Source organism: Phalacrocorax aristotelis, chromosome Z, assembly GCF_949628215.1.
Source record: "Phalacrocorax aristotelis chromosome Z, bGulAri2.1, whole genome shotgun sequence".
Lineage (NCBI taxonomy): Eukaryota > Metazoa > Chordata > Aves > Suliformes > Phalacrocoracidae > Phalacrocorax > Phalacrocorax aristotelis.
In genome coordinates this window covers 31,566,509-31,592,399 of record NC_134311.1, presented here as the reverse complement: position 1 = coordinate 31,592,399, position 25,891 = coordinate 31,566,509, and the positions used below count along the sequence as shown (strand labels likewise).

The 25,891-nt window shown below is 41.4% G+C and overlaps 1 protein-coding gene across 2 annotated transcripts; it reads right to left on the bottom strand.

The window, feature by feature from the left end:
* Positions 1–2,539: 2,539 nt before the first annotated feature.
* On the bottom strand, positions 2,540–18,874 carry ISOC1 (isochorismatase domain containing 1). Of its 2 annotated transcripts, XM_075078337.1 has the most exons (6): positions 18,485–18,874; positions 10,029–10,148; positions 9,651–9,854; positions 9,144–9,260; positions 5,214–5,321; positions 2,540–3,721 (listed from the first exon to the last, which is right to left on the bottom strand). In XM_075078337.1, the coding sequence occupies exons 1-6, from the start codon at positions 18,782–18,784 to the stop codon at positions 3,641–3,643; spliced, it is 930 nt and encodes a 309-aa protein (XP_074934438.1). In that variant the 5' UTR covers positions 18,785–18,874; the 3' UTR covers positions 2,540–3,640. The 2 variants fall into 2 exon arrangements, with proteins under 2 accessions (XP_074934438.1, XP_074934437.1); XM_075078336.1 differs by lacking the exon at positions 2,540–3,721 and having other exon boundaries at positions 3,887–5,321; positions 18,485–18,868.
* Between the last annotated feature and the right edge of the window lie 7,017 nt (positions 18,875–25,891).

Genomic DNA, 25,891 nt, shown 5'->3' with positions numbered 1-25,891 from the left:
ACATTCCAATTATGATGAGCTAACTTGTTTTCAGAAAGCTACTAGTTTCTGCAAGTCTCAGTCGTACTTATTCCTGCTCTTGAAACTACAGTGATGGTAGTAGTTCATACCTACCTCGGGGATGTCAGTGCCACAGATCACTGTAATGATCTTCAGCCTTCGCTCCAACACCTTCCCCTTCCGTTTTATTTGATAGCACTTGAAAAATTTTGCAATACTCAGAGCCAAAAAGGAAATAAAGTGCACAGCAAGATAGAGGCAAGGACTGCTGTGACCTACTCAGTTTTTGCAAACTTAAGATATGTAATTCTATGTTAATATGCATTCCAGCTTCTTAACATCCCCATGGAAAAAGAAAAAAAGGAAATCAGTAATAATTGGAAAACAAGTTTTGTTTCCCATTTTGCCTTTGTACTTCACCATCTATTCTCTATTAACCGCTCTCTTCATTTGTTTGCTCAATCTTCTCTCTTGAGCAGATAAAAGAGTTTCATTAAAGCAAAGCCTAATGCTGTCAATGGCAGGAGAGCTGCCAACTGTGGCGGTTTTAGTAAGTCTATTAAGCTGACCTAAGCATGCTAATACTTAATTAATTCCTTCTATTCACAGCAGTCCTTTGCAAATATTCCTTTATCTCATATGAAAAACTAAGTTATGCAATTCAAATGCGTAATGAAAGACCAGACCCTGCACTCTACCTTGTCCTAAAAGAAGCAGCAGCATACTATCAATTGTAACCTCTGCTGTACCAGAAACATTTCTTGAGATTACTGAAAGGTCTAACAACAGCTTCATGAAAGTGTTCCATTTTGGAGATTATTAAGAAGAAACCAGCACTAGACAGTCAAAACAGAACTTTTTTTTCCTAGGATTTCCTGCCACAGCCCATTTGCAGAGCAGATGTTCTAAACCTATCTCAAGGACATCTGTTATATGCATCTAGTATAGTTCATCTCTAATTTATCCAGAGGTCAAAAAAACCCAGATTCTGCAAATCACTGACATCTTCTGTCACTGCCATAGCACTTAATATGGTAAAAATACTCTGAAGACTAACAAATGAACTACATATCAGTACTAGCTGGCACTGCTGCTTATCAGAGTAAAAGCTTTTATCCTCCTTAATATCATTTGCCTTTCTTCAGGGCTCCACAGCTCCAGCTATTGCTTTATATTTAACTGAGATATAACTTTTAAAGCACCAAAACATTGAATGTTCATCTCTTACTAAGAGAACGAATCTGTAGCAGTAGAACAGTTTCAGTTCAACAAAAATCTTGGAAAAAAAAATCTGAGTCTTCTAAAAGAAAAAATGGAGTGCTCATGTCAAAAATAGAAGATTGATCAATTCTTCTCTCCTGAAAGATTAATGTCATTGTTTAGGTAACGTCATAAATTTGGGGGGGGGGGGGGGGGGGGGGGCAGGAGGGAGAAGGCACTACCCTGATGTCTAATATGAAACACACTCAATAAGCAGCATGATTTATTTAAGTGCACATTTACCTAAGAATTACTGTCAGGCAAGTGCAGAAATGACGGCGCAGCAGTCCCACAGCATAATTTCTCCAGCCATCTGTGATGGCCATAATAGAAAACATTGGCTAGCAACAGCTGATTTTTTAATTCATTCTCCCTTTTCAGGTTTTGCAAAGGGTACTGGAGACCTTACTTATTTTAGTTCATACAGAATTATCATACAGGTGGAAAAATAACAAAGGATCATGGTTCTGTGAATTTTTGGATTGTATTTTAAACTCAAAACCTAAACTGTCCCAATAGAAAAACATTCCTCTTTGTCAGGGTTTAGCAGAGATAAACTAATCATGCTCATGCCCATTATTATACTTAGCATAGAATTTATATACCAGCTACTGCAGTGAGGCTAACTTTGCACAGAAGCAGAACACCTACAAAGAAAAAATAAACCAGCCTTCTCTATCAAGGGCTGTCTCTGCTTCCCCAAGGAAACAGAAATTAAGCTGAAGACACCTACAGCAAGCGGCAATCGTGTTGCTTAGCCATAGCTGTGGTGAAGCCTTCAAATAAAGGACAGTTTGGCACTTCAACAGTGATGAATTAAGCTTCTTCACAGTCACCTGAGTATAGCCCTAAACAATTCTCTTCCATGTTATTTCATTAATTTATTTTATATCCTTGCAGGGCAAAACAGTACTTATACTAGATAATGCAACAGCTTGCAGACCTCTTCTCACACGGCTTAGTTCTGCTGTTCTACTGCATGGGAACACCCGCTTGTCAGAGCCAGAAAACACAGATGAGTTAGAGCATGAAGAAGCAAAGGAACTTCTCTCCTGTGAATAAACTTACTTTACATAAGAGAAACATGGCAACACTTTTTCTATTCTTTTAAAATAAACACTCTCAGAATCTCATCTGAATGATTCATGTGATGCTGATTAAACCACAATAGTGCATTAACCCGGCAGGCAGCTAAACACTACACAGCCGTTTGCTCACCCCACCACCCCAGTGGGATGGGGGAGAGAATTGAGGAAAAAAAAAAAAAACAAACTTAAAATTCATGGGTTGAGATAAAGACAGTTTAATAGGACAGAAAAGGAAAGGAAAAATCATCATCACCATCATAATGATAAAAGAATATACAAAATAACTGATGCACAGTGCAATTGCTCACCACCCACCGACCAATGCCCAGCCAGTCCCCGAGCAGCGGTCCTCCCCCCAGCCAGCTCCCACTAGATTATATACTGAGCATGATGTCACATGGTATGGAATACCGCTTTGGCCAGTTTGGGTCACCTGTACAGGCCGTGTCCCCTCCCAACTTCTTGTGCAGCCGGCAGAGCACGGGGAGCTGGAAAGTCCTTGACTAGTGTAAGCACTGCTCAGCAACAACTAAAACATCAGTGTGTTATCAACATTATTCTCATACTAAATCCCACACACATCACTATACCAGCTACTAGGAAGAAAATTAACTCTATCCCAGCTGAAACCAGGACACACCACCATCTAATGAAGGAGAAAGACTTCAATCATTCTGCCCCTAAAATCACATCTAAGAACTCAGCTTTATAGCATAACACTGGGTATTTCTGCAATCCTATTTTTCAAGCTTATGGAAAAAAACTACAAATTAATAACCCTGACAAAAACCCAATTTGCCACAGAAGGCTATGCAAATACAAAAAAAGAAAATAATCACAGAGAATATCAACGTATTTTATAGATTCTTCTCTAGTGCCATCTTACTACCAAATGATTCCCCTTGTGGTAAAAAACTTAGTTAGGAAAGGACTATGTGTGAAGGAACTTGTGACACCTGTCTTCCAACTTATGTTTGTATAAAAATGGTTAATTTTTAGTAACAAACACAATTATATCTTAAAAACACATGTATTTGTTATGGAGGAAATTTATACTGTTCCAAAAAGAAATGTGTAAAAAACACTGTTACAATTTTTTCTTCCATTACTAATTCTAGATGCCATCAACACAAAGGTAAGAAAGCAATAAAACCATTATTTCATAAGAAATCTATTGTATTTTTGTGCACAGCTGCTGATTTATTTAAGTGGACTTTATACTGCTAGGCAACGTGATTAATATACCAGAAAAGAAGGTAAAAAGTAGGTCAGTGATATAGGACAATGGCTCTTCAACTCAACTTGCCTCCCTGCCTCCAACGTGAAGCATAACGCTCATTCCTCATGTTCTGGAGCACTAAGTAACACTGTAACTAGACACAGAAGACAAGAATTATTAGACATTATCCACCCTTGATCTTTACACAAAATTCCCATGACATCTATAGAATTTCCACAGCTGCACAAAACAGAATAAGGTCCATGGCAAACACAGCTTTCGGGATCTGCTCTTCAATAAATATCACAAGCGTAAGAGAGACAGCAAATGTTAACATTTTATTTGTTTTGAACATATAAAGGTTAACTCTCTGAAACAATTCTTTTAGAGCCATCTTGTGGGGAAAATAAGCAATTCAAAACAATACATGTACTTTAATTGGTTTTCTACCAAAAAGATCAGTGTTCAGTATGACATCTTCTAGTACTCTTTTAAAAAAATAAATGTCTCAGTCACACTGTAAACTATATACAACATTGTTTAAACCACTGGAACATGAATGAAGTGTTTGAACAATAATGTGTTAAAAGATTGGTTCTAGATAGAAAATACATGTATCATTAAAGTAAAGATGTTATTTTTCTGAAGAATGCTTTCAGGCCAGATTCCATTCAAATTCCTCCCAGCTGCAACCCACAAAAGAGATGCAAAAACCTAGAGAAGCTAAGGTTTCTTTCAGAGCTTGCTTGGCCAAATGAGTAAATCAGATGGAATTATTCAATCTAACTGAAATGGCGTTAAATTCCTAATTTAAATCTAAATACAGCTTTTGTTCTTTAACATCCTTCGCATTGCCAATTTATTTAAAGTTTTGGTAATCTGCTAGTTCTGAAGGGCTTTACACCAGTTGTTCATAAAGAACTCATTAAACGATAGTTTTCTGTTTGTGTACATTTAAGTGAAGTACAGGGTTGGGCAGTCAATTTTAGAATAATCGAAAGTCGTGATGCAGGCTTCAGCTACTGAGAGCAATCAAACATCAGCTGCTGCTTGATCTATGTCTTGTCTATGAAGCAAAGCACTTAAATTTTATCCCAGAGAACAAAAGCGCACATGTAGTCCATATATCTTACTCAGTTTTAACTTACGCCCTATTAAAATACTTCATTTACATGGAACATTAAAGCATAATCACATCACATTTATCCAATAAGTAATTATCCTCTATTAATACAAAAGTAAACCAGAATATCACAGAATGCTTTTACAAAGTGCACAATCAGGACGTGTCACACAAATATGCACTTTTTTGGAGCTGTTACAATCAGTGTATAGTGTAGACTAGCAGGCACCTCTGTTAATTTTTGTTTTTTAAATAAATAAGGAAATTTGACAACAAAAGGGTCCTATGGCTGACAGCTGTAACTAAACAGAACATACTGGCACCCAGATGTATAACCAGACAATTTGCTAGGGCAAGCAAGAGTATGTCAATTTTTAATTTTACACTGCTACCAAACTTTGCATGAAAGAAGGTGTACATGTGCGCTTACAGCTTTCCTTCCTCCTTAAAGATGACAATGAGATCCGCTTCCTCTACATCCCCTTTAAACTTTGGAAAGGAGCCCTGACTCAGGGGCACTTGCCTTAATGAGATTCTGGATTTCTTTGAATTTTGGATGTTCTTTATCAGCTACTAGTTGCAGCAATATAGCTTCGCTAGTAGTAACTATAATTCCAGTACGAGCAAGACGCTGAAAGAGAAAAGAGCAGAGAGAGAATAATGTGAGAGACTTGCAAAGGTGAATGAGTATATATTCTGTAAAAGAGACGGATGGTATTTTTAATAACATCTCCTCTTAATAAAAATATTGCCAATTCCATTCCAGCATCTGTTAGTGGTGCCATTTTTAAGCTAGGATGGAAAGTGACTGTTTTTAGAGTTTACTGAGGAAAAAGGCTGCCCTGGTTTACAAATAAGGCTTCCTACTTCTTTCCCTAGGTCAGATTTAATAGGCAGAAGACCCACCCGCTCTTATATTAACAACCCTTTCCCCTTCCATGGCCCCAAGGATAGCTTTCTTCACTCTCATGCAGATTTGAAAGGCCTGGGGAAAATGAAAATAGTAATGTCCAACTGAAAGGCATTAAGCAAGAAACTTAATTGTTAACAATTTCTGTTTCAGGGCTTGTTATGTACTAGTATTTCAGTATTTGGACTACACAGCGCACTAGTACTAATAATCTCAGGAGACAGAATGAAAAGCTCTTCTACAGACCTTATAAATCACACTGGCACAACAGCATCCTCTTTTAACTGACATCTCATTACAACCTCAGTAACTCCCAAGTTAGTTCTCACAGCTACAGAATGAAGAGTAATACCACTGCACAGAAAGCAAAACTGAAAGGTCTGCTAGACCTTATACGTGTGCAACTAAACAGCAGTGCTTCATGTAGCCAAAGCCACAGGACTTACTGCAAAGTTTCTGGACTTTCAAGACTGTGGTTGTTGCCTATGTAGTAAAGTTATCTTTAAGTAAAGACTGTCCACCCTCTACCCCCATCAGCTTCCCTGCAATCATACAGATGCTTTGGCAGTAGAACTCTTAATGGATGCAGTTTCCCTTCCATCATCCTCTACTGCATGCTCCACCAAACCTGACAGGGTCCTGAATGAGCCAAGGGAGGGCAAGAGGCAGAAAATACAGCTACATATGCCTTCAAGCAGGTTTCAACTGTAATTACGAAGGCAAAGAGAAACCCCAAACTTTCTAGGGCAGGCAATCATGACTATTTAGCTTTTCAATTACAAAGCAATTGATGAGGGTAAGTTATTAATTTTAGGGGACGAGTAAAGTATATGTAACTACAGTCTCTGTAATGGTAAGCTAACTAGGCTAGATTTACTCAAGTCAGTGCTTCCTGTTTGCAATAATGGCAGCAAGCCTTGCAATATTCTTAAGCTGAAACAAAGCAGATAGCTTCCCCAGCTCCCCTACTCTGTATTATGACACATTTGTTTAAACCACATACAAATACAAAAAAGAAAAATAGAAAATTCAGTATGAAATATTATGGCAATGCTTTCAAGATGTACTTCTCCAGGAATACAAAGTTTTTGCTTTTAGCTAGTATGGATGAGAGAAAAAACAGACTGTTAAAGAACCTTGCCTTCTGAGAAATGTGGATCTAAAAAAAGAGATTATCTTCTCTTTAGAATCAAAACATACCATAACATGTCAAAGAGGCTGGCATTGGCTTATACTCTACTTCTAGGACTAAGGATAATTTATATAGTTTTGAGATTAGTAGGAATGAAAACGTGTGTGCTAAGCATACTGGATGATTTTCAAGGAAAGAAAAAGTTTTCTCAGAACCTTATCTTTCAGACAAAGGAAAGCAGCAAGCGTGTGTTGCATCCACAACACAGGAACAAGCAGAACAGAAGAGGAACAGACTAAACTGGCTCAATCTGAGATCAAGCAGTGGTACAGGTCATCTTCTATTTAATCAATGGAAACTTTGAGGTTTTTTGGTTTCTGGGTGTTTTTTTTTTAATTGCAAGTTTTTGCCTGCTGTCATTTATAAGCGCACAACAGAAGCAGAGACAATAACTCTTTAGGGTCATCCAGGAAGACATGAAAGCTTTGGCTATCAATTAATTCAAAGTGCACTTCCCAGTACACCTGTTTGGGTATTTGCATGTTCACCACCAGCACCACCAAAACACATGCTATGTGAGCAGAAATGTGGAGAACTAAGGGTGGGTGAGACCAGATGGGATTTATTTGAGGTTCCTGAGGAATCCGGTTGTTATCACTGCAAGGTCACTCTTTACTGTCCTTGTAAGATCATGGTGAACAGAGGAGGGCTGTGTTGCTGGAAACAGTTAAATTTTACACTCATCTTCCCAGAAAGGTAAGAAGAAGGATCCAGGGAATCTGGATCAATGAACCTCACCTCAGCTCACCAGGTATGGAGCAAGTTTGCACAACAGACAATGTCAGACTCACGAATCAAAACAGTGTGACTAGGAACTGTCAGCTGTATGATGAGACTAAAGCAGGATTACCCAATGCTTTGGTATTTTACCAACCTCTCTATGAAATGTACCGCCATGGTCCATCAGGATTACTGACACGCCCAGTTCTTGTGTCCCTTTCTCCCGGTCTCCCGCTCCCAAGCATGCCCACATCTTGCCTGCTCTAGCCCATAGCCCTCAGCAGCATTTTTAAGAGAGGCTTTACAGCATAAAAAGGAGACAATGTTGGCGTATGCAGCTACATTGGAGGAGAAGGAGGAGTTACTGCCATGTAACTGGCTCGCTCATCACAGCAAGCCAGCAAATGTTCCCTGAACCGTATTTTAATGGTGACTACTTAAGAAACCACTGCAAAGCACTTTCTTTGTACTTGGTGAGAAAACATTGCAAAGTCATACTAAAAAGTTACCTAAAACTGACCAATTTGCCAGGTTTACAGCTTTTGCAACCAACCACTATATTATGATTGATACCTTTTTGACTAGAAAGAAAAGCAAAGCTAGCTAGTCACTGCTTTAACCTCTATTACACTGAACCAACTTGTAAGCCAAACAGATTTCAGTTTTCCTGTATTTTGTCTACTACTGCTGCTGCAACACATTGACTTGGGAAGTCCATGACTTCAGTAATTCCTGCACTCTGTGTGCTTTGCTATATTTTACGTGACAGACAACATTAAGCTTCTGCTTAATTGAAGTCATGGGTTTCATCAAAGGCTACATGCTGGTGATTTCCCTTTAGCCTTTAATTCTTACTCATGAGAAACAGAAGAAATTAAGTCTTCTCCAAATCTAACGAAAAAAGTATAAAATACTGTAGTTGTTATTAGTTTCAACTTCCAAACAATTGTTGGGGCCTGAGGCAAAAATTGCAACCATGATGCCTGTAGGCAAGTTAGAGTACACTATCAAAAAATCGTTTGCATGAATTTGCTACCACACAGTTGCATGTGCTTTCAAATCTTCCCGTTACGTTTATCTCCACTTTCTCGACATTTAGCTAGACTAAGCTCCTGGGCAGGGCAGGAGGAAGTCTTTACTATAATCACAGAGTCTTGAGATTAAGCTTTAATTTGCACTGATGAGGAAGAGCAGAGGGAGGGACAGACATCCATGAAGAAGCATTGAACGGGATCACCTATTATATTCTATTGCATTTCAAGGAATTTCAACAGCAGATCAAACACTGTTTGGAACAACAAAACCAAAAGCTCTGTAGCACTTTTACCCTGCTATACAGATAACACTCCATATGAAAATATCCTAAAATGCTAATGGTTATACAGAGTAACCTAGATTACATGAAACGGTCACTTAAAATCTACATGTTCCAAACCAGGTTCCACATATTAAATCATACTTTAGGCAGGAAAAATAAGGCAGTAATCCTCCATCCTGGAAGCTATTCTGAGAATCAGAGCATTCAGCTCATCTCAAGTCTACATTTGTCCTTAGAAATTTGTTAGCTTACAATAAGCAGTGAGATTAACATACAGACTCAAGGTGGAGAAAGCCTTGACTAAGAAACTTACCTCAAGAGCAAACATTCTGTCCATCATACTTCTTGATGAGGTGGCATCAGCTACAATATGAACTTCCAGACCTCTGCCAATTAATTCCAATGCTGTTTGCTGGATGCAGACATGAGTCTACAGGGGAGACATCAAAGGCAAAAACCCCACCAACAAACCATTATTATAAAACATGAGTAGCACAATGCCAAATTATAATACATCATTAATCAGGGTTCAAACATGTATTTTTGTACGTCTGACATGACCAGGGAACTCAATGTGGGTTTTAAATGCCAACCAGGCTTGAGACAAGAGCCTGTAGTTTACAAACATCTAATTTCAAATTTTATTATGAGATAATATCGAAGACAAATAACACAAAAATAATTTAATCTGTAGACGATATCTGAGCTCTAAGCAATACAAATTGACTTTTTTTTTTTTATTACAGAAAGCAATGCTTAATACTATCACGGGCCAAACAGACATTACCATAAAACAGTACAAGAATGGCAAGGCACATACTTCTACTCCAAACAGGACAACGCTGCGGACTCCAGGGATTTCTGCTAATGCTGCTTCGACTTCTGGCAGCACCATTGAAAATTTTGTTTTGGGAAGCACAAGTTTAACTCCTGTTAAATCAATCTCTTGCACAGTGCTGCCAAGTCCTTTGGGATACTGTTCAGTCACAATAACTGGAATTCCTAATAGCCGTGCACCCTGGAGCTGCGAGGGATCAGGGCAGAAAGAGTACATGAAAAAAGAAACTATGGAAGAACGATATTAGCAAAGACATCATTATTACATGAAACTGAATAATCAGTAAACTGGCTGTGTATAAAATAATAATTTACATGCGCGATCAAAACTCTCTACAAGAAGAAAAAGCAAAACCCATACCAGTCGTTGGCCCACGCTGATGATATCACCGAAGTACTTGATGGCAGGCCGGAATCGCTCTTGCATATCACAGCAGAAAAACACAGTGCTTGAGGGTGTCAGGTTGCCCAAAGTAGTCATCTGAAAAACAATGTTTTCTGTAGCAGTGAAGACCCTTTCAGAAAAGCAGCAGAATGAGAAAGAGTCTGCAACACCTCTGCTGGCTAACAGCTTTATGTTACTTCAAGTCAAAATAAGAGACAGGTTTTTCAAGCCTGATTTTGGTATGTTTCTAAATTCAAACGAACAGCTGATACTGAGCAGTACAGTACAGTCATCAATAGGTAATCAAGATTTTATTAGGTGGGAGACACAAGTCAACATAAACGTACATGGAAACTTCTGAACCCTGAAGGCGGGCAGAGGGGCACACCACCTAAAGTACTGTGAAAAAAAAAAAGTACCAACATTCCTCAAATTCATTTTTAAAGACAGAACTCTCGGAACTGACATAAAATCAGGATGAAGTTTAAAAAAAGTCAGAATTCCACTTGCTTTCAATACTGTATGTAACATATTTTCAACATGTTCATTGGGTAGTCAGTTTGTTTTGTCTATGACACCTTTTAGCACAAGTCTGATGAAAGTCCAAAAGCTAGAACGAAAGCAGAGCTTGTCAGTATTATGACCAGAAACTGAACTGAATACATTTTAATGATAAATATAATCTCCAGATCTTCCCTCATACAGGCTACGGAGCAGGGTGAGGTGGGTGGGGGGACGTAAGAAAAAAGAAATCAAAGATTGCATTTTTTCACACTTTGAAAGAATGCTTTGTATTTGTATGAAATTACTTGCACTACCTGCAGAAGCAAAGGATAAGGCTTCAGCTGGAGACTACAGGGAAAGCAAGCAGCCACATACTATCAGTTAGTTGTAAGGCAACTCAAGAGAAATTACACCCATTCAAGAGCTTTTCAGCAGACTGATAAATCAAATTGAATAAACTGCTTCTGGGAAGCAGCCATTAATTGTATATACTTCATTTTCTGCAAAATGAGGCTGTGATGTTTTAAACTAAAACAAAATTATAAAATCTGCAAAACAGTGTATTTTGGAAGAGCAGGGATATATTGGGTTTACATGGCAAGGTTTTGGTAGCAGGGGGAGGCTGCAGGGTGGCTTTCGTGAGAAGATGCCAGAAGCTGCCCCACGCTGGACAGAGCCAGTGCAAGCTGGCTCCAAGTTGGATCTGCTGCTGACCAAAGCTGAGCCCATCAGCGATGCTGGTGGTACCTCTGTTGTAATATATTTAAGAAAGGTAAAAAAAAAACATTGTGCAATAGCAGCTGGGAAAAGGAGTGAGGACATGTGAGAGAAACAACTCTGCAGAAACCAAGTTCAGTGAGGAAGGAGGGGGAGGAGGTGCTCCCGTCCTCGGTGGCAAAACGTCAATGCTATCAATACAAGCAGTTACAAAGGCAAATGCAGTAACAACTGTAAAGCAGGTGTTCTAACACTGGACCCACTGACGCCACAGGAAGGCAGAAGAGCGTCACAACACACATCAGGGCATTCTTTTTCACCAGCAAGGTACAGCTGCACTGAAACAGGTTACCATAGGCGGTGGGATCTCCATCCTTGGAGGTTTTCGGCATTCTACAAGGCAGCAGCTGATCTGACCAAGAAATGGCTTTCCACAGGAGTTAGGGAAGGCAGCCTGTAGACATCTCTCCCAAACAACACTTCTGTGATTCTACACCACGGAATAAATGAGGCCTGGGACCAAGAATGCTTGAAAATAAAATTAAATATTGAGTAACTGCCTTGTTCTTGAACACCTCCCGTCTACGTGCTTGAACAGTGCAGAAGCCAGTTGGTGGGAAGTACTAACGTACAATTCAACACCACAGTAAGCACCTACTGTGACCCATTCTAACTCTGACACTTACTAGCACCAGAGCATTCAATCATGACATTTAACTTTCCTACTTCTCAGCAGCAAAAATAGAGTAATTGGAATTGACAACATTCATAAGTGTACCTCCTACTCAGAAAACGTGTCATTTTGTCTTGGCATTTATTTGACAAGAAAAGACCATTATTTTCTTCTATAAACCACTCCATCACTTTTATTCTTTCAAGATAATTTTGAACTACTGCAAACCATCACAGACTGTAGAGTGATCTCCGTGGAATTAGTCTATTGCCTTAGTATACACCTTCCTGTGCCACGGTAGTGGACAGCACTACCATCCCTAGCAAAGGAACAAGTATGTATAGACTAGGAACAGCTGCAAAAAGATGCATAGTCTGCCTGTACAGAAGGATCAACCAAATGTAAATATTCTTCATGGATACCTACCAGGTCTGAGCCCTCAGCAATACACAACTTACAGAGCTCCTATACAATATATCCCACAGGTCTGTTATCTTTATCTTGCAGTGTTTTCTCACCCACAGCTTCTCTGTTGCTATTTAAGAGCACTATTTCCAGTGCTGCCCATGGTGGATGTGAAATGCAAGAGCATTACCATCCTCCATATCTACTACCATGCACAAACACCTAATACCATACCTCAAGACTCAGATCTGGTCTCCCTTTAAGTCCTTCCCCTCCCTTATTCTAAAACATACCTAATACTTCCAGTCTTTCCTCCTACAACTCAACTTTCATTGCCCTCCCTGGGGTGCTTTTCAAACTGCAGCCTACAGTGAGACACCCAATACTACAAGTTCAGATTATCAGTCAATTCACAGCCCTTGCAGGCCCTCTCAGTTTGTACTTCCAGTATGCTATCTGCTCTTTTCATAACTGATGATACTTAGACTCCTAAGATACATTTTAACCTCAAAATCATCCCTTGAACTCTCCCTCATCTTTTAGCTGCATAGTTGATTATTTCTACCTTAGTGTAGGAATTATTTCTACCTTTGTTGCTTCCATTTTGAAGAGCATCTTATTTCACCTTGTTTCTCCAACTTGCCTTGAAAAGCCTGAATTTTGCTCTCTCAGATGCTTATGCCTCCTCCCAGCTTGCCACCTTCTGCAAAAACAGTATCTGCCCTAAATTTTGGCAATGACATGGATGATGGAATAATTTCAAAAAGCAGATTTGCAACAGATCTTATAGAGCCCAATTTAATATTATTCTGATTTCACAGTGAAGCATGGAAGAAAACCAACTGCCTTTCCAGCCGGGGAGCATCCTCATTACAGACTTCCACTGAATCCATAATCTCATGTGTTTATAACAAACGTCACAGGGAGTTGGAGCAAAAGCCTTGTATCTGCTTTCCTCTATTATCAAGTTGGTTTAATATGATTTAATTTATCCCTTTACTTTAATACCAGCGGCACTCTAAAATAAAGTTGGGTCAACTATATATTTGCTAAATAAAAGTGTTTACAAAATCTAACACAACTAATTCCTATATTGTTCTTCACAGCTATTTCTGATTAACTTGCAGTCTGAATCAAACCATGCAACACATGGCAGAACAAGAAGAAACCAGAATAAATGGCAAGATCAAAAAATCAACACTTGCTGGTGTTACTTGGAATAGCAGATGTGGGAAGGACAGAGTGCAGCAGAAAGCACTTTGAAATTAAGTTTCATAAATAGTAGCTAATGCAGTCATAAATAAATTCACAGAAGTAGCTGCTACATATACAGGAAAGGTTCCTTTTATTGGTTCTTCAGTGCGCCACGTAAATCCTACCACTCCCTCGCTGTCAAAACCGGCCTCCCCTTCCACAGCCGCACTCCCTCCGGGACACGGGACACCTCCAGCTCATGCATCCCTGACAGCGACAACCACGACGGCCTGCACTGCTCCAGTGCCGCACCTACCAGTGAGCTGAAGTGGAGGCAAACCTACACCCAAATGTCAAACCCTGGGCCGGCACACCAACACCTCTCTGCTTTCACTCTGAGGAGAGGCAGGGCTGGGCAAGGATGGTGAGCCACTGCAGCCACATGGCACCTGTCTGAATCCACCCCGAATATAACACCTACTCAGCCAAGATACCATTAAACAACCTAAATTTAAAAACAAAACCAAGAAAACCCCAAATCGCCTGAAGTTCCCCACTCAGTATTTAAGCTTTTGCTTCACTCCTCTCAGTTAGTCACCAGGCCCTTCTTCCCTCCAGCTGGAAGTTCTCCACAGCATAACCAGAATAGGTATGTCAGACAGACACGTAACCTGATGCAGTTCTTTTACCCAGCTAGAGAAGTCATCTCTAGGACCTTGTCCAGACCAGGATTTAAAGGTATGCTCTCACCAGTTACATACAGCTTTAAATCCTACTCTAGAAAAGGCCTAGGTGGGACAGTACAGGTGTTTTTTCACATCTGTTTCATCTCTGCTGATTATTATTAATCATACAAAATGTAACTGTGATGAAGTACTGTAATTACAGAATCAGCTTTACAAAAATATTCACATACACTTGCTCTTTATCTGTGCTTTCCCTGTTCAAACTTCAGGGAGCCATTACACATACAAAATCCGATTTTCCCCCAGTATATGTAAAGAACAAGAAAATGGAAGCTGAGAAATAATCTCATGTAGCATCACTAGTCACCTCGTAAATCCCTTGCCAAGATTACCCACTGAAGGGCAGAAGAGAAGACCTTGCAGCCTTGGTCTTTCAAGGATGGCATAAAAAGACAACAAAAAGTAGCTGACTATATTTTCTTCGTTATCTGTAAGATTGTTTTACTTTGCCGCTTATCTTTCAAAGGAAAAGAAAGATTTAAGAAATTCAGTTTAATGTATTTCAAGAGAGAAATAGGTTACAAGTGCTTCAACTTAGAAATGTAAATATTTTTTTTATGCTAAGCCAAAGTACACCCTTTTATATGCAATTCAGCATTTTAAAAGGGCAGATTTAGTTAGATAAGCACAAGATGTTCATATAATTAAGGCAGTACAAAATTCTTCTTTAAAATCGAAAATGATCAAAATGCTTGCTGCAAAGTAAAGATACACAAACAAGGAGTCTGGGTTTGAAGAAACCTCTCTCTTGATATTTCCAGACCTTTTTTCCCTTCTTTAAGGTTCCAAGTGCTGTGTTTTTAAAAAAATTATTCATTTAGAAACACTGTGTTTAATTGTAGCACTAAGATACCACAACTTATAATCTCACTTTTTAAAACAAACAACTCCCCTCATCCGACATATCCTGCAATTTATGCTTTGGCTTTTCCTGGTCTTTAGAAAATGGACATAGGCTCCTAAGTTAATGTTAATTCTATTTCCAAAGCATCTGAATGTAGCAATACTAGATATGTGTACAAAGAGTGAAAATCTGTGTATAGTCATATTTTATTTAACTTATCTTTCAGCAACAAATAAGTATCATTCTGCAAGCAGCTCTCTGCAAGAAAGGCACATCTGAGACATCAACACGTCCTTTAAAAAAAAACAACACCCTGAAGCAGAGGTGCTTTATGCGGTGATTTCAATAATAATTTTACCCTTTCAGCTCTAGTATCTTAAGGTCACAAGTTTGTAAATGCAGAGCACAAGTACTGCTGAAAAGAAGTCACCTTGAAGTTATGACAGCAACAGTGAAACAGCCTCTCTCTGGCATATATTCGAATGCTGCCTGAACTCCTCTATTACACAGCTTTAAGAAGCATAGCTGTCTCATCTTCAGATATCTCCAAAGTGCTTTTCCTTATTGCTTCTCTCCTCCCAAGGCAGTTAAAACAAAATGTAATAGTTTTAGTAGCACTATTTAACTGCATTTGGAGTTAGAAGAGGTGAAAGTGGTCCTGCATTCCTCCTGCCGACTACAAATATTATTCTGTTAAAACTTTTAAGACACGTAAAGTCCATGAAAAGCAGACGGCTCCCTTCTGCTTGTACTCAGTCCCCCAGTTTGCAAAGAAACACTTTCCTCACCAGTGGGGAGAGGCCAAAGGAAAAGTCCCTCCTCACTGCAAGTCTGGGCTGAGGACTTTTAAGAGTGGCAGTCAGGCTGAACATCAGGGTTCACTCCATCCCACCAGCCTGCCTAAAGCTGGGTGGCCTTTAAGAGTTCAAGTGGCTGTTTTGCACAAGGACAGCTAAACCAAACAAATGTACATATATGAGCAGAATACAAAGGCACAAATACGACTGGAGAGCAGGCATCCCTGCACAGATCGAGCGAACCTTGAACTGAACTGAGTGGGGTGGCTTTCTGAGGGGATCATATGGTGATTTCTCTGTGAGATTACTGCCCCCCTCAACTGCAGAGACAGGAAATTGAAACCGCCCAGTAAAACACCATTTGGTGCTGACATTTATTGAGCTACTGCAACAAAAGGCATCCTTCCACATCAGGCCTGCAGAGGAATCAGAACGGGAGGATGTTGTTCCAGAGTTCATAGGTGCTACCACCCTACAGGTTAAAATGCCATCCCTAACTAAACACACACATACATTTTATAAAGCACATACATAAAAATACTGAAATTATTGTCTAGGGGTATGGCTGCTAGTATCTATGAATCTTAATTTTAAACCAAATACATCTTTCCAAACATGCAAGTCTAATCACATCAGTGAGCAAAGGTTGCCCCTCTTGAAAGACAGGTTCAAAATGGTATCTCAGCTGACTACGCCAGATGCAGCGTTGACAAACCTATGTCAGGTGTAACTGCAGCTAAAACATCAGGGTAGGGAACGGCACACAACAGTGGTAGTGCATGAATCAACATACTGAAAGAACGTATAATCTTCCCATCAGTAAATCCTAAAGGTCTTAAAAAGCACAGCTGTGACTGTATCAGACCAAATGTTCCCCAAACGAGTGATCTCTGAGCACCTGCCGGTGGCTTAAGGCGAGCTGACATCATTGTGATGTCTCCAGCTCATTCTCAGCTGCTGAAGCACATCAAGGAGGCAACTAAAATAATACACAAGAACCATCCTTTTCATATCAACAGTTGCTATTGTCACAGAATTGCAAGAGTATCGGTGAAAGCAGCTAAGCCATTAGGCAACTAATGCATTAACTATTGTTTCATGCTGAATCCCTGCAGTCAGTTAAAACTGCATAGTGCATCTGCACCCTGGGAATGACGTATCCTTCCATGTCTCAACACTGACCTTTTGCACAGAGATGTATGTCCTGCTACAAATGCTCAGGCTGCAAATACAGTTTCAGCGCAGAAGCCATCTGCAAGAGAGTCTTTGCAGAGCAGTGGTCTGCATGGACACGTAAGAAACAGAATTCTGACCTGTGTCAGATTACACAAATTCTGTTTCTAAAATCCTTGCTTGAATTAACACCCATACCGACTCTTTTCACAAGTTGGAGAGACAATCCTTTTCAGTTTGTCTGGCTGGGCCCCCATTCATTCTGTTTCCAAGACACAAAAGAGAAAGGTTTTAAGCTGAATAAAATGAGTGGCAAATGACAAAAAGAAAAATAAGTGACAAAATAACTTATTAAACTAGTTTGGTCTTCTTAACCACTCTTTCCATCATAGGGTTAAGGAAAGGACAAAAGAATCCAAAGGCATCCTTGATGTACAGTCTAAGTGAACAAGACCCCTTCAAAGTTTATGGGTTCATGACACTACAATTAAGCATGGTTTACAAACAGTGTGAATTAAACTGTTTCTAGAAACTTAAAGAGAAGATGAGCAATGTTTCAGTTTTTATGACATCACTTTTTCAACTTATTAGTAATGTTGGCTTAAGAAACAAACTACTTAATTATAAATTAAGAACACAGTAACGATGTGGGGTTTTTTCTTTTTTCTTTTTTTTAAAAAAAGTTGCCTCCTTTGGTGCTGGAGAAAGGAAAAAGCAATAAGCAATTTTGTTCCGAGTGCAAACTATTCCAGCACAACTGGCACGAATCTCTACTGTGCATACAGATATCTTAGCATGAAACACACGTACTGTACCCGTCTGGCAGTCTGGTTTCCTGTTTTATGGCCACAAAACGAGTGAGTTATGAACCTGTAAAGAGCTTTTTGGGGTAAGGAGGGATGCAGAAATCCCCGGGATCTATGAGCCATGAGACCGAGCTTTGGCAGAGCCCTCTTTACCGGCAGCCTTTGAGTTCCCACCCAGCAGCGTTACCTTCGGTTAAGGCTGTCTAGCACCAGGCACCTGTTTCAAAGGAGAAGTATTGATTATTGCACCACCGGGCTGTCTCCCCACTCACAGGGCCAAGGAAATTCCACTGGCCGAAGGCTAAAGCCCGGTTACCAAACCCACGCCGCCCGGGGCGCACCTGCCACCCCGTCTTAGCGGAACAAAAGTTTCCACGGAGAAATAAGCCAAGGCGGGCTTGTGGGTCTCTCTCTGCCCACGGCTGCAGCCCGCTCCCGGTTCCTCGGGCGGCCGCCGCCTCTCGCCGGGAGGGTGCGGGGGGCGGTCGGGCAGCCGCAGCTGGCGGCGGGACGGGGCTGGCCGCCCACGGGCACACCTGTGGCGGCCGGCGCAGCCCCGCCGTCGGGTCTCACCTGTATCTGCAGCGGCACCAGGCGCACCTTGCAGCGCTCACTGACCAGGAAGCCCTTGGGCAGGTCTATGTACTGGCTCCACTCCTCAGCGAAGAGCTGCACCACGAACTTGCGGTGCATGTCTATCTGGTCCCCGTAGAGACTGAGGAACTTCTGGATCAGCAGCTCGTAGCCGGCGCCGTGGGGCACGCTAGAAGGCCGCGCAAAGACGGAGAAGCAGAAGAGGACGGGCACCGAGCCGCCGCCCACCGGCGAGCACCCTCCGCCAGCCGGAGCAGCTGCCGCCTCCGCCGCCGCCATGTTCAGGGGCAGCCGCGCCGAACCCAGCCAGCTCGCTGCGGCCCGCGCCGCCCCTCCTCCTCCTCCTCCTCCTGCCGCCTCCTCCCACCGGCCGGGCGGGCGGCGCCGGCCGCCCCCAATCCCGGCTGCGGCTGCCGCTGCTCCTCCTTCTCGCCGTGGGGCCCGGCCCTGCCCCGTGAGCTTTCGGGGCCGGGCGCGCCGCCGGGGCGGCTCAGCCGGGCGGGCAGCGGCTCTCCAGCCGCTGCCACTCCTCCGCGGAGGGCGGGTACCCGCTCCTCAGGCGGGCGGCGGGAGGAACAGCCCTTCACCCAAGCACCGGTCCTCGTCCTCCCCGGGCCGACAGGGAGAGCCGGGGTGCCCCGGAGAGGGGCTGGCGGCGGGACGCAAGGGCACCTCCCTCCAGGGCGGCCCGTCGTGGCCTCTGCGTCGCCGGCCGGCCGGCAGCTCCGTCCCTCGCCGGGGCGCACCCCACCGCCGCCGAGCCGGCGGCAAGGCCCGCGGCGGTGAAGGGGCGGGGGCGTGGGGCCGGCAGCCGCGGCGCCCCGTCGAGCGGGCGGGGAAGGCGGCCCGGGCGGCGCGGCTGGCAGGCAGGCAGGGGCGGGACGGCGGCCGCCCGGCCCGCGGCGGGAACGGGCGCGGCCGAGCCCCGCGGAAGCTGGGGAAGAACCTGTTGATCGAGGCTGAAAGACGCCCGGTTTCTTTCAAGCACGATCTAGCCCGATCTTAGACCTAGGTGGGCAGCAGTTGCTGGCTTTCCCGGTACCGGCACCGGGTTGTTGAATTTAACGCGAGGCTTTCTTCAGAAGTGTCAGTTTCTGAGCCGCGGGAGGTACCTAAGCTGCTGCACGCCGAGGCTCTGAACCTGCAGCTCTGCATCCACAGGTGAGGAGAAGCGAGCAGGATGCCATGCATCCCCGCATTTTAGCCTTCCCAGCTTGTGTTCTCTACAAAACTTCCAAATTCGTTAACCGTCCCCCCCCGCCCCGCATCTCCCAGGAGTGACAGGCAGCTGGAAATGTTACCCATATTTTTGCCATAATTACCAGATTTTCTGCTGCACTTCAGTGTGCTTGGGGGAAAGGATCTGAGTCGTGTGTTACACTCGTAGAGAGAAAATACTCTCCGTTAAAACCAAGTGCATGTTCTCACGCACTATCCAATGCAATGGCACCACCATTAAGGTTAATGGATGGCTGCCTGGCTAAATACCAACAAGCTGAAGCTCAGAGTTGTTCTTGTGCTTTACTGATATCGGAACTCTGGAGCTGTCACGTTAAATGACGATATTATATTTTTCCCTAGATTTTTTTTCAGAAAATAAATTGCTGTTATGAATTGATTTAAAAATCACAAGCATAAGGAGCCTTTTATAATTACATATTTACACACTCATATGCTGACTAGGCACTGAAGCAGCGTGAAGTGATTATTTTATACGCTATGAAGAAACAAATGCGCAATGGCTTCTGCACATTGCAGGGAAAACATGCAAATTTTACTGTGTCTCGGCAGATATTATACAAGTAAGGTTTTAAAAGGATTCAACTGAAAGTCTAAAATATACATTGATTCTGCCTTTTTTTTACTGCCAGTGAATTCAGTGGATTCATACAGAATTTGCACCCTCTTTCCAAAGGAGGTAGAGTCAGCCTGTTTGTATTTAACTGAACACGTGTAGGTGATTAAAAAATACTTTTTATAGAGTGAAAACACAAGAGATCCTGTCCATCTGAGTTCTGTTTAAACATTTGATCCCGTACTGTGTGTGACAGTATTTAGCTGGGGGAAAAAAAAAGAATTTTTCACTTCTAGCAGTACATATATAGGAGTGTTCACTGAAGTATATACAATTCTATTCCACTTGCCAGCTATAAAAATACCCAGCAGCCAGGGTTTGGGGCTTATTTTAATTATTTGTCCATGCTTACTGTTCTGCTGATTTAATTTATGAATACAGCCAGTCATTAATGCTGTTGCAGTAGAGGCATACAGGGTGAGTAATTTTATGGCCCAGTCATTAGCTGACTTGAATCAGTTCCAGTTTTCCAAAAGACAAGGTGACAAATTGAGTGCTCAGAGTGTTATATTTATTTTCTGTGACTTAAGTTGGTTTCCAGGTCTTAATTTGTACTTTATTTTAATTGAGTGCTGTTCCAAAATTCAATATATTTTTAAAACATAGCATGGATAGTGGTTTGGTTGATTAATGGTGTCTTAAGTGGGCTTCCTTTTTCCATTACAGCAAGGCAGGGCTATCTGTATTAACAAAATGCACCATAGCAAGTTCTTACCTTTCTACAGTTGCTGTCTACAATGAATACATTTGAATACAAATCACTCAGTTATTATGCAAAATACATAGCTGATATTTTGTTAAGTTAGGCAGATTCAAGCTTATTTAAATAACAGAAAAAGTTTTGCTAACAGGTAGATTTATGCAGTGGCAAGGAAGCAGTACTCTGATCCAAAATCTGGATGACCATTGCCCACCTCTATCTCAGGTCAAGGAACAAACAGGGAGATGGACCCCAACGTGTGGAGCAGGGGCCACTCCTCCCTCCCTCTCTGTCCGAGTCTTACAAGCTGAGGAGCGCAACTGCGAGATCCCTGCGCACGTAGGAAGGTAAAGGCTGATAGCTGCGTTCTTTACCAGCAACCCATCTCTCCTTACCAAATGACACCTAACCTTGGCCTTTATCTGCGTCATTACTCTGCTTGTATCACACTATACCACCTTTGATTTTCTTGCATTTTGAATTCTCTCTCTTCCCCCAGCAACGCCACAGTCAGTCTTTTCACATGTAGTTAATTTTATTTCTGAAAGCACTTAAGTAATTTTGAGTAGCTGCTGTGCTTGGGTGGTACTGTCCCATAGAGGAAGACACTTCTGATGGAAGCAGATCTCAGACCATGAATTTTTCCTCTCAGACTGTAGTCATCTTCAGCTGTTAAAAGCATCGCCCTGAGACACAAACTCGGGAAGGGGCAGTTCCCGAGCATCACCAGCTGGATTCACTGGCCTTTCATGTGTCTTTTAGTCATACGGCTCCTGTGGTGGTGGCAAATCAGGCTGTTTCTAATTAAATTGGAGAGGTGTGGCACCATCACGGATACTAGGCTCCAGCCCAGAAGGAAAATCCAGCATAGCAGTTTTTGCTTCACAGAAAGAAAAGAGGGTATGATGCACTACACAGGGAAAACGTCCAATGACCCACATTACATTGGCGTAAAACAAAGATGTACTTTTACCCAGTTTGAACAACAGAAGTGTGTAAGAGCATTTGTAACACATCTCTTTGGCACTTCACATTGCAAGTAATGTGTGACCACTCCTCATACACAATAAATGAAAATACAACTTCTAGTAGGAAGGTGGTGTTGCTGATTTCCAGCCATCTTTTTTTTTAGATGCTGCCAATCTCACAAGCTCAGCATATTGCAAAGTCATAAGAACGGGGATATAATCCCAGCGAATACACTTCTTCGATGGTACATACAACAGTACACTATAAAGAAATTTATTGAAAACTACAAAGTATCAAAGATTTTAAGTGAAGGCCAAATTTCCTTAGCACAATTCCAAAACATTTCTGTCTGTATCAAGTCCTCCTATTAACAAGTCTGTTGGCATTCTGCTTAGACACAAGGCTCTGCCTGCCGCATGGGACCTTCCTTGGCTGCGGCAGAACTGGACAAGGTCATCTGATCTGTAGCCTCTGGGAAGCATTTTTGTGTTTGTTTGTTTTCAGCAGTTAAGGAACACTTCCATCAAGAGCTAGGATGGACAAGGTGAGAGAGATGGAGGCTCATGCTGTGTCAACTTTAAAAATAGAGGCATGCGTTAGGGTTCAGAGTGAAGGTTGAAATTCAGGGCATTAAAATGTAAACTCCTCGGTATGTAAAGAGAAAATAATTTACTTTTTTTTTAAGACAAAACCAGTTCGATATTCTAACTTCTGGATGAGGGTTTATTAGTTTCTCAGTTCAAAGTTTTAGAAGTGTATTTTCTGCCTGAATCATTTTATTTGTTTATTTCCATCTGCCTGAAAGCCCATCATATAGTTGGCTTCTGCGGAACAAAACACAATGTCAAACCGAATCTACTAAAATTACACACTCCCCATTATATATATAAAATTATACGCTCTGTTGCAAATTGCAGTAAAATCATGAGTAAACTCATGTATAGAGTAAGCCCTAGAGAAAAATATTTACTGCTCTGGTGATGCCCTCTCCATCGGCAAGCAAAATGTGAATGGTGAGGCATGTCCTGCAGTTAACAGTTTTGTGCTTTGAAAATCCAAAGCGAGCAGGTGGCTTTAAATTTCTTATAGTGCAAAATCCTCTTTTGCATCGCAACTGCCTGAAATTTACACAATATATGCAATAGGAAGGAAGTCAAGGAAAAGGGTACAGCCGTACTACTATACTTCATCAACTGGCATGCATAAATACACTGCCTTTCTGTGCAGTTTCATTGATTTTCCATTATTTCAGCGTTACTTAGTTCCCCTATGATATTTCAGAATTATTTTCATTTCACATCCAAGTTACTGCTTTTATTCTCTATGAGGGCATGTCACAGATAACATTGTTAAAGCAATAGCGTTGCCTCAAAGACCTTTGTTAGATCTCACATCTTGTCCTGCAAATGTGTATTAAGCTACCTTGTTTAGCAATGTTACTGCATTGTCAGGCAGGTCAGCACAGATAGCTTAGGTTTGCCGTCCCAGCATTGCAGTCCCAGCTGAAGTCTCTGTTGGCTTCAATATATCTGGGTAGAGCTGCATTGCATTTTGAAACTACCCTTGACACTGGGCTTATAGCCAGATTTACTTGCTATCTATGCTACATACCTGAGATAACGTCCCTTGTGCGGGCTCTGTAGTAATTCTGCTGATAGTGCTGGGGGGAGGACCTTGCAGGTGCATACTTTGCACTTCTGAGTTGTGCCAACTGCAATGTGGACTTGCCTCAGCACCCCATACTTGGCCCAGCCACTTCCATTTATCACGTCTGCAGGAACATTATATTAACATTGCACAAAATCCTTTCTAAGAGAGGTCTGTATTTGTGCTGCAGTTACCTGTAATAGTAATCTGTGTATGGAGCGGTGGAGTCTTTGGGGATTCTGGATGTCAAACTGACCCTGAGATCAGACAACCCAAGCATTGCCCATATGTCAGCTAATTAGCTTACAACTGTGCTGGTGCTGCATATTTGAATGACAGACACGTTTTTGCAGCAGTGTGGTTGGAAATAGTTGTGACTGGCAAAGAAGTCCTGGAGTTTCCTGGAAGAGTAAAGCATTCTTCACCTGGTCAGTTTTGCTTCCTTGCAAGGTTTGGAAATGAGTTAATACTTGTAATGTTTTTAGCTTACCTCCTAATGTCATCTGCCTATGTTGCCCCTTTTATCAAGAATTATCAGACTATTTTATTTATTTTTAAGACTGCCAGCTACGTCATGATACCTCAAAGTATAAAGTGCATTATTGGGACAAATCTCTGTCCGCCATTTGATTTTGCAGCTTGATAGGTGTTTTAAAGCTCCACTGTTAATAATCAATTCAATACCATGACACGTAGGCTGTGTTTTGGTATCTTAAATTCCTTTCATGAATAACAGCAGTTGGAAGAGGATAGTAAAATGTGACAATAGTAACAATATTGATAAAATATATAAATATAAAAAATAAAATATATATAAAAAAGAGTTTACTGAATAATTACATTATTTGTTTCACTGTGATATGTGAAAATAAGATGTCTTCTATCTTTTTTTCAGATGTGATAGTCCTCACATTCCGACCAATATGAGTAATTACATCCTTCTTCATTACTGGCATTGAATGTGGTATGGTCATTCTGTTAGAGCACATTCTTGATGATGTGATTATCTTTTACCTCTTCTGGATCACAAAGTACAACAGACAAAGTTGTAATCATTTAGTAGTTATTTCTTCGAGATCAAGTATTGCCGCCATGTCTTTTCAGGGCACAGAATTACTTGGAATTACACCAGCTGTTGGTCCAAAATTTCAATTAGGTTTCCTTTTGAGAAAGATTTATTAACAATTTAAAAAAAAATGCTAATGTAAATGTACAAATATATGCTTTGCCATTCTAACAGCACCTCACCAAATAGGAGAGGGCTTTTTTTCATCCCTGGGCTTCAAGCTGGCTGACAGTGGTAGAGATGTTAAATTGTACCTGGTAGAATCCATTTTGTTTACTGAAGGTTGATGAACCTGAAATCTTCTAATATTTCTTTTATTATATAATTGATCTGCACCTCTTGCAGTCAGTCTTCCATCATCTTTATATGCATTAGATTTTGTGGGTTATTTAAAATTTCTACTTAATTTTTCCTTTGAATCAATAACATTTGGTCACATGGGACACCAGTTGCCAAAGTGAAGGTAGTTTTGACTGTGGTCTGTGCTGTGCCTTTTGCTTGGCCCACAGTATATTTTTATGTCTTTGATGACTTGCACATTTTTGGATCAAATAAGCATTAGTCACAAGCTACTTTTGAAAGAATGCTCTATGCAAGTCCTTCTTTGGATTGTGTAAGTTATCTCCAGTTCAGCAGAACTCTCCTAGTTCCTGTAATCCTGTCATATATCCAGAAGTCACTTAATTTGGATTTTTGTTTTGTTTGTAAGGCAGGAATGTTTTATAAACAGTTGTGTTTGGCGGATTGGTAAAGTTCCCACAATCTCAACAAACCTTTTGCACTCAGACTTCGAAGAGTTCATACATGACCCAGCAGACACCTTTTCATGTAGTCACATGTCTAAAGTGATACCTTGTTCTATTCATTCATGCTGTTAGCAGTTACGGACTTTTCCCGTTTGTCTAATTAACAGGACAAAGACCTAGCGAGCTATCAGACAAGTCTAGGTTCCCCAAGTAACGAGGTTTTTCAAAGTTTGAACATTTTTTTTCCCCTGCAAGTGATCTGTTTATTCACCAATAAGTGGCTGCCAGTTCAGCCTGCTTCCCAGTTTTGTTGCCATCTCTGCCATTACACTCTGCTTCATTGATTTTCATGCTTTGGCATCCTGTCTCTGTCCCCAGCTATTGTGGCTTTTGTTGTTTTTGC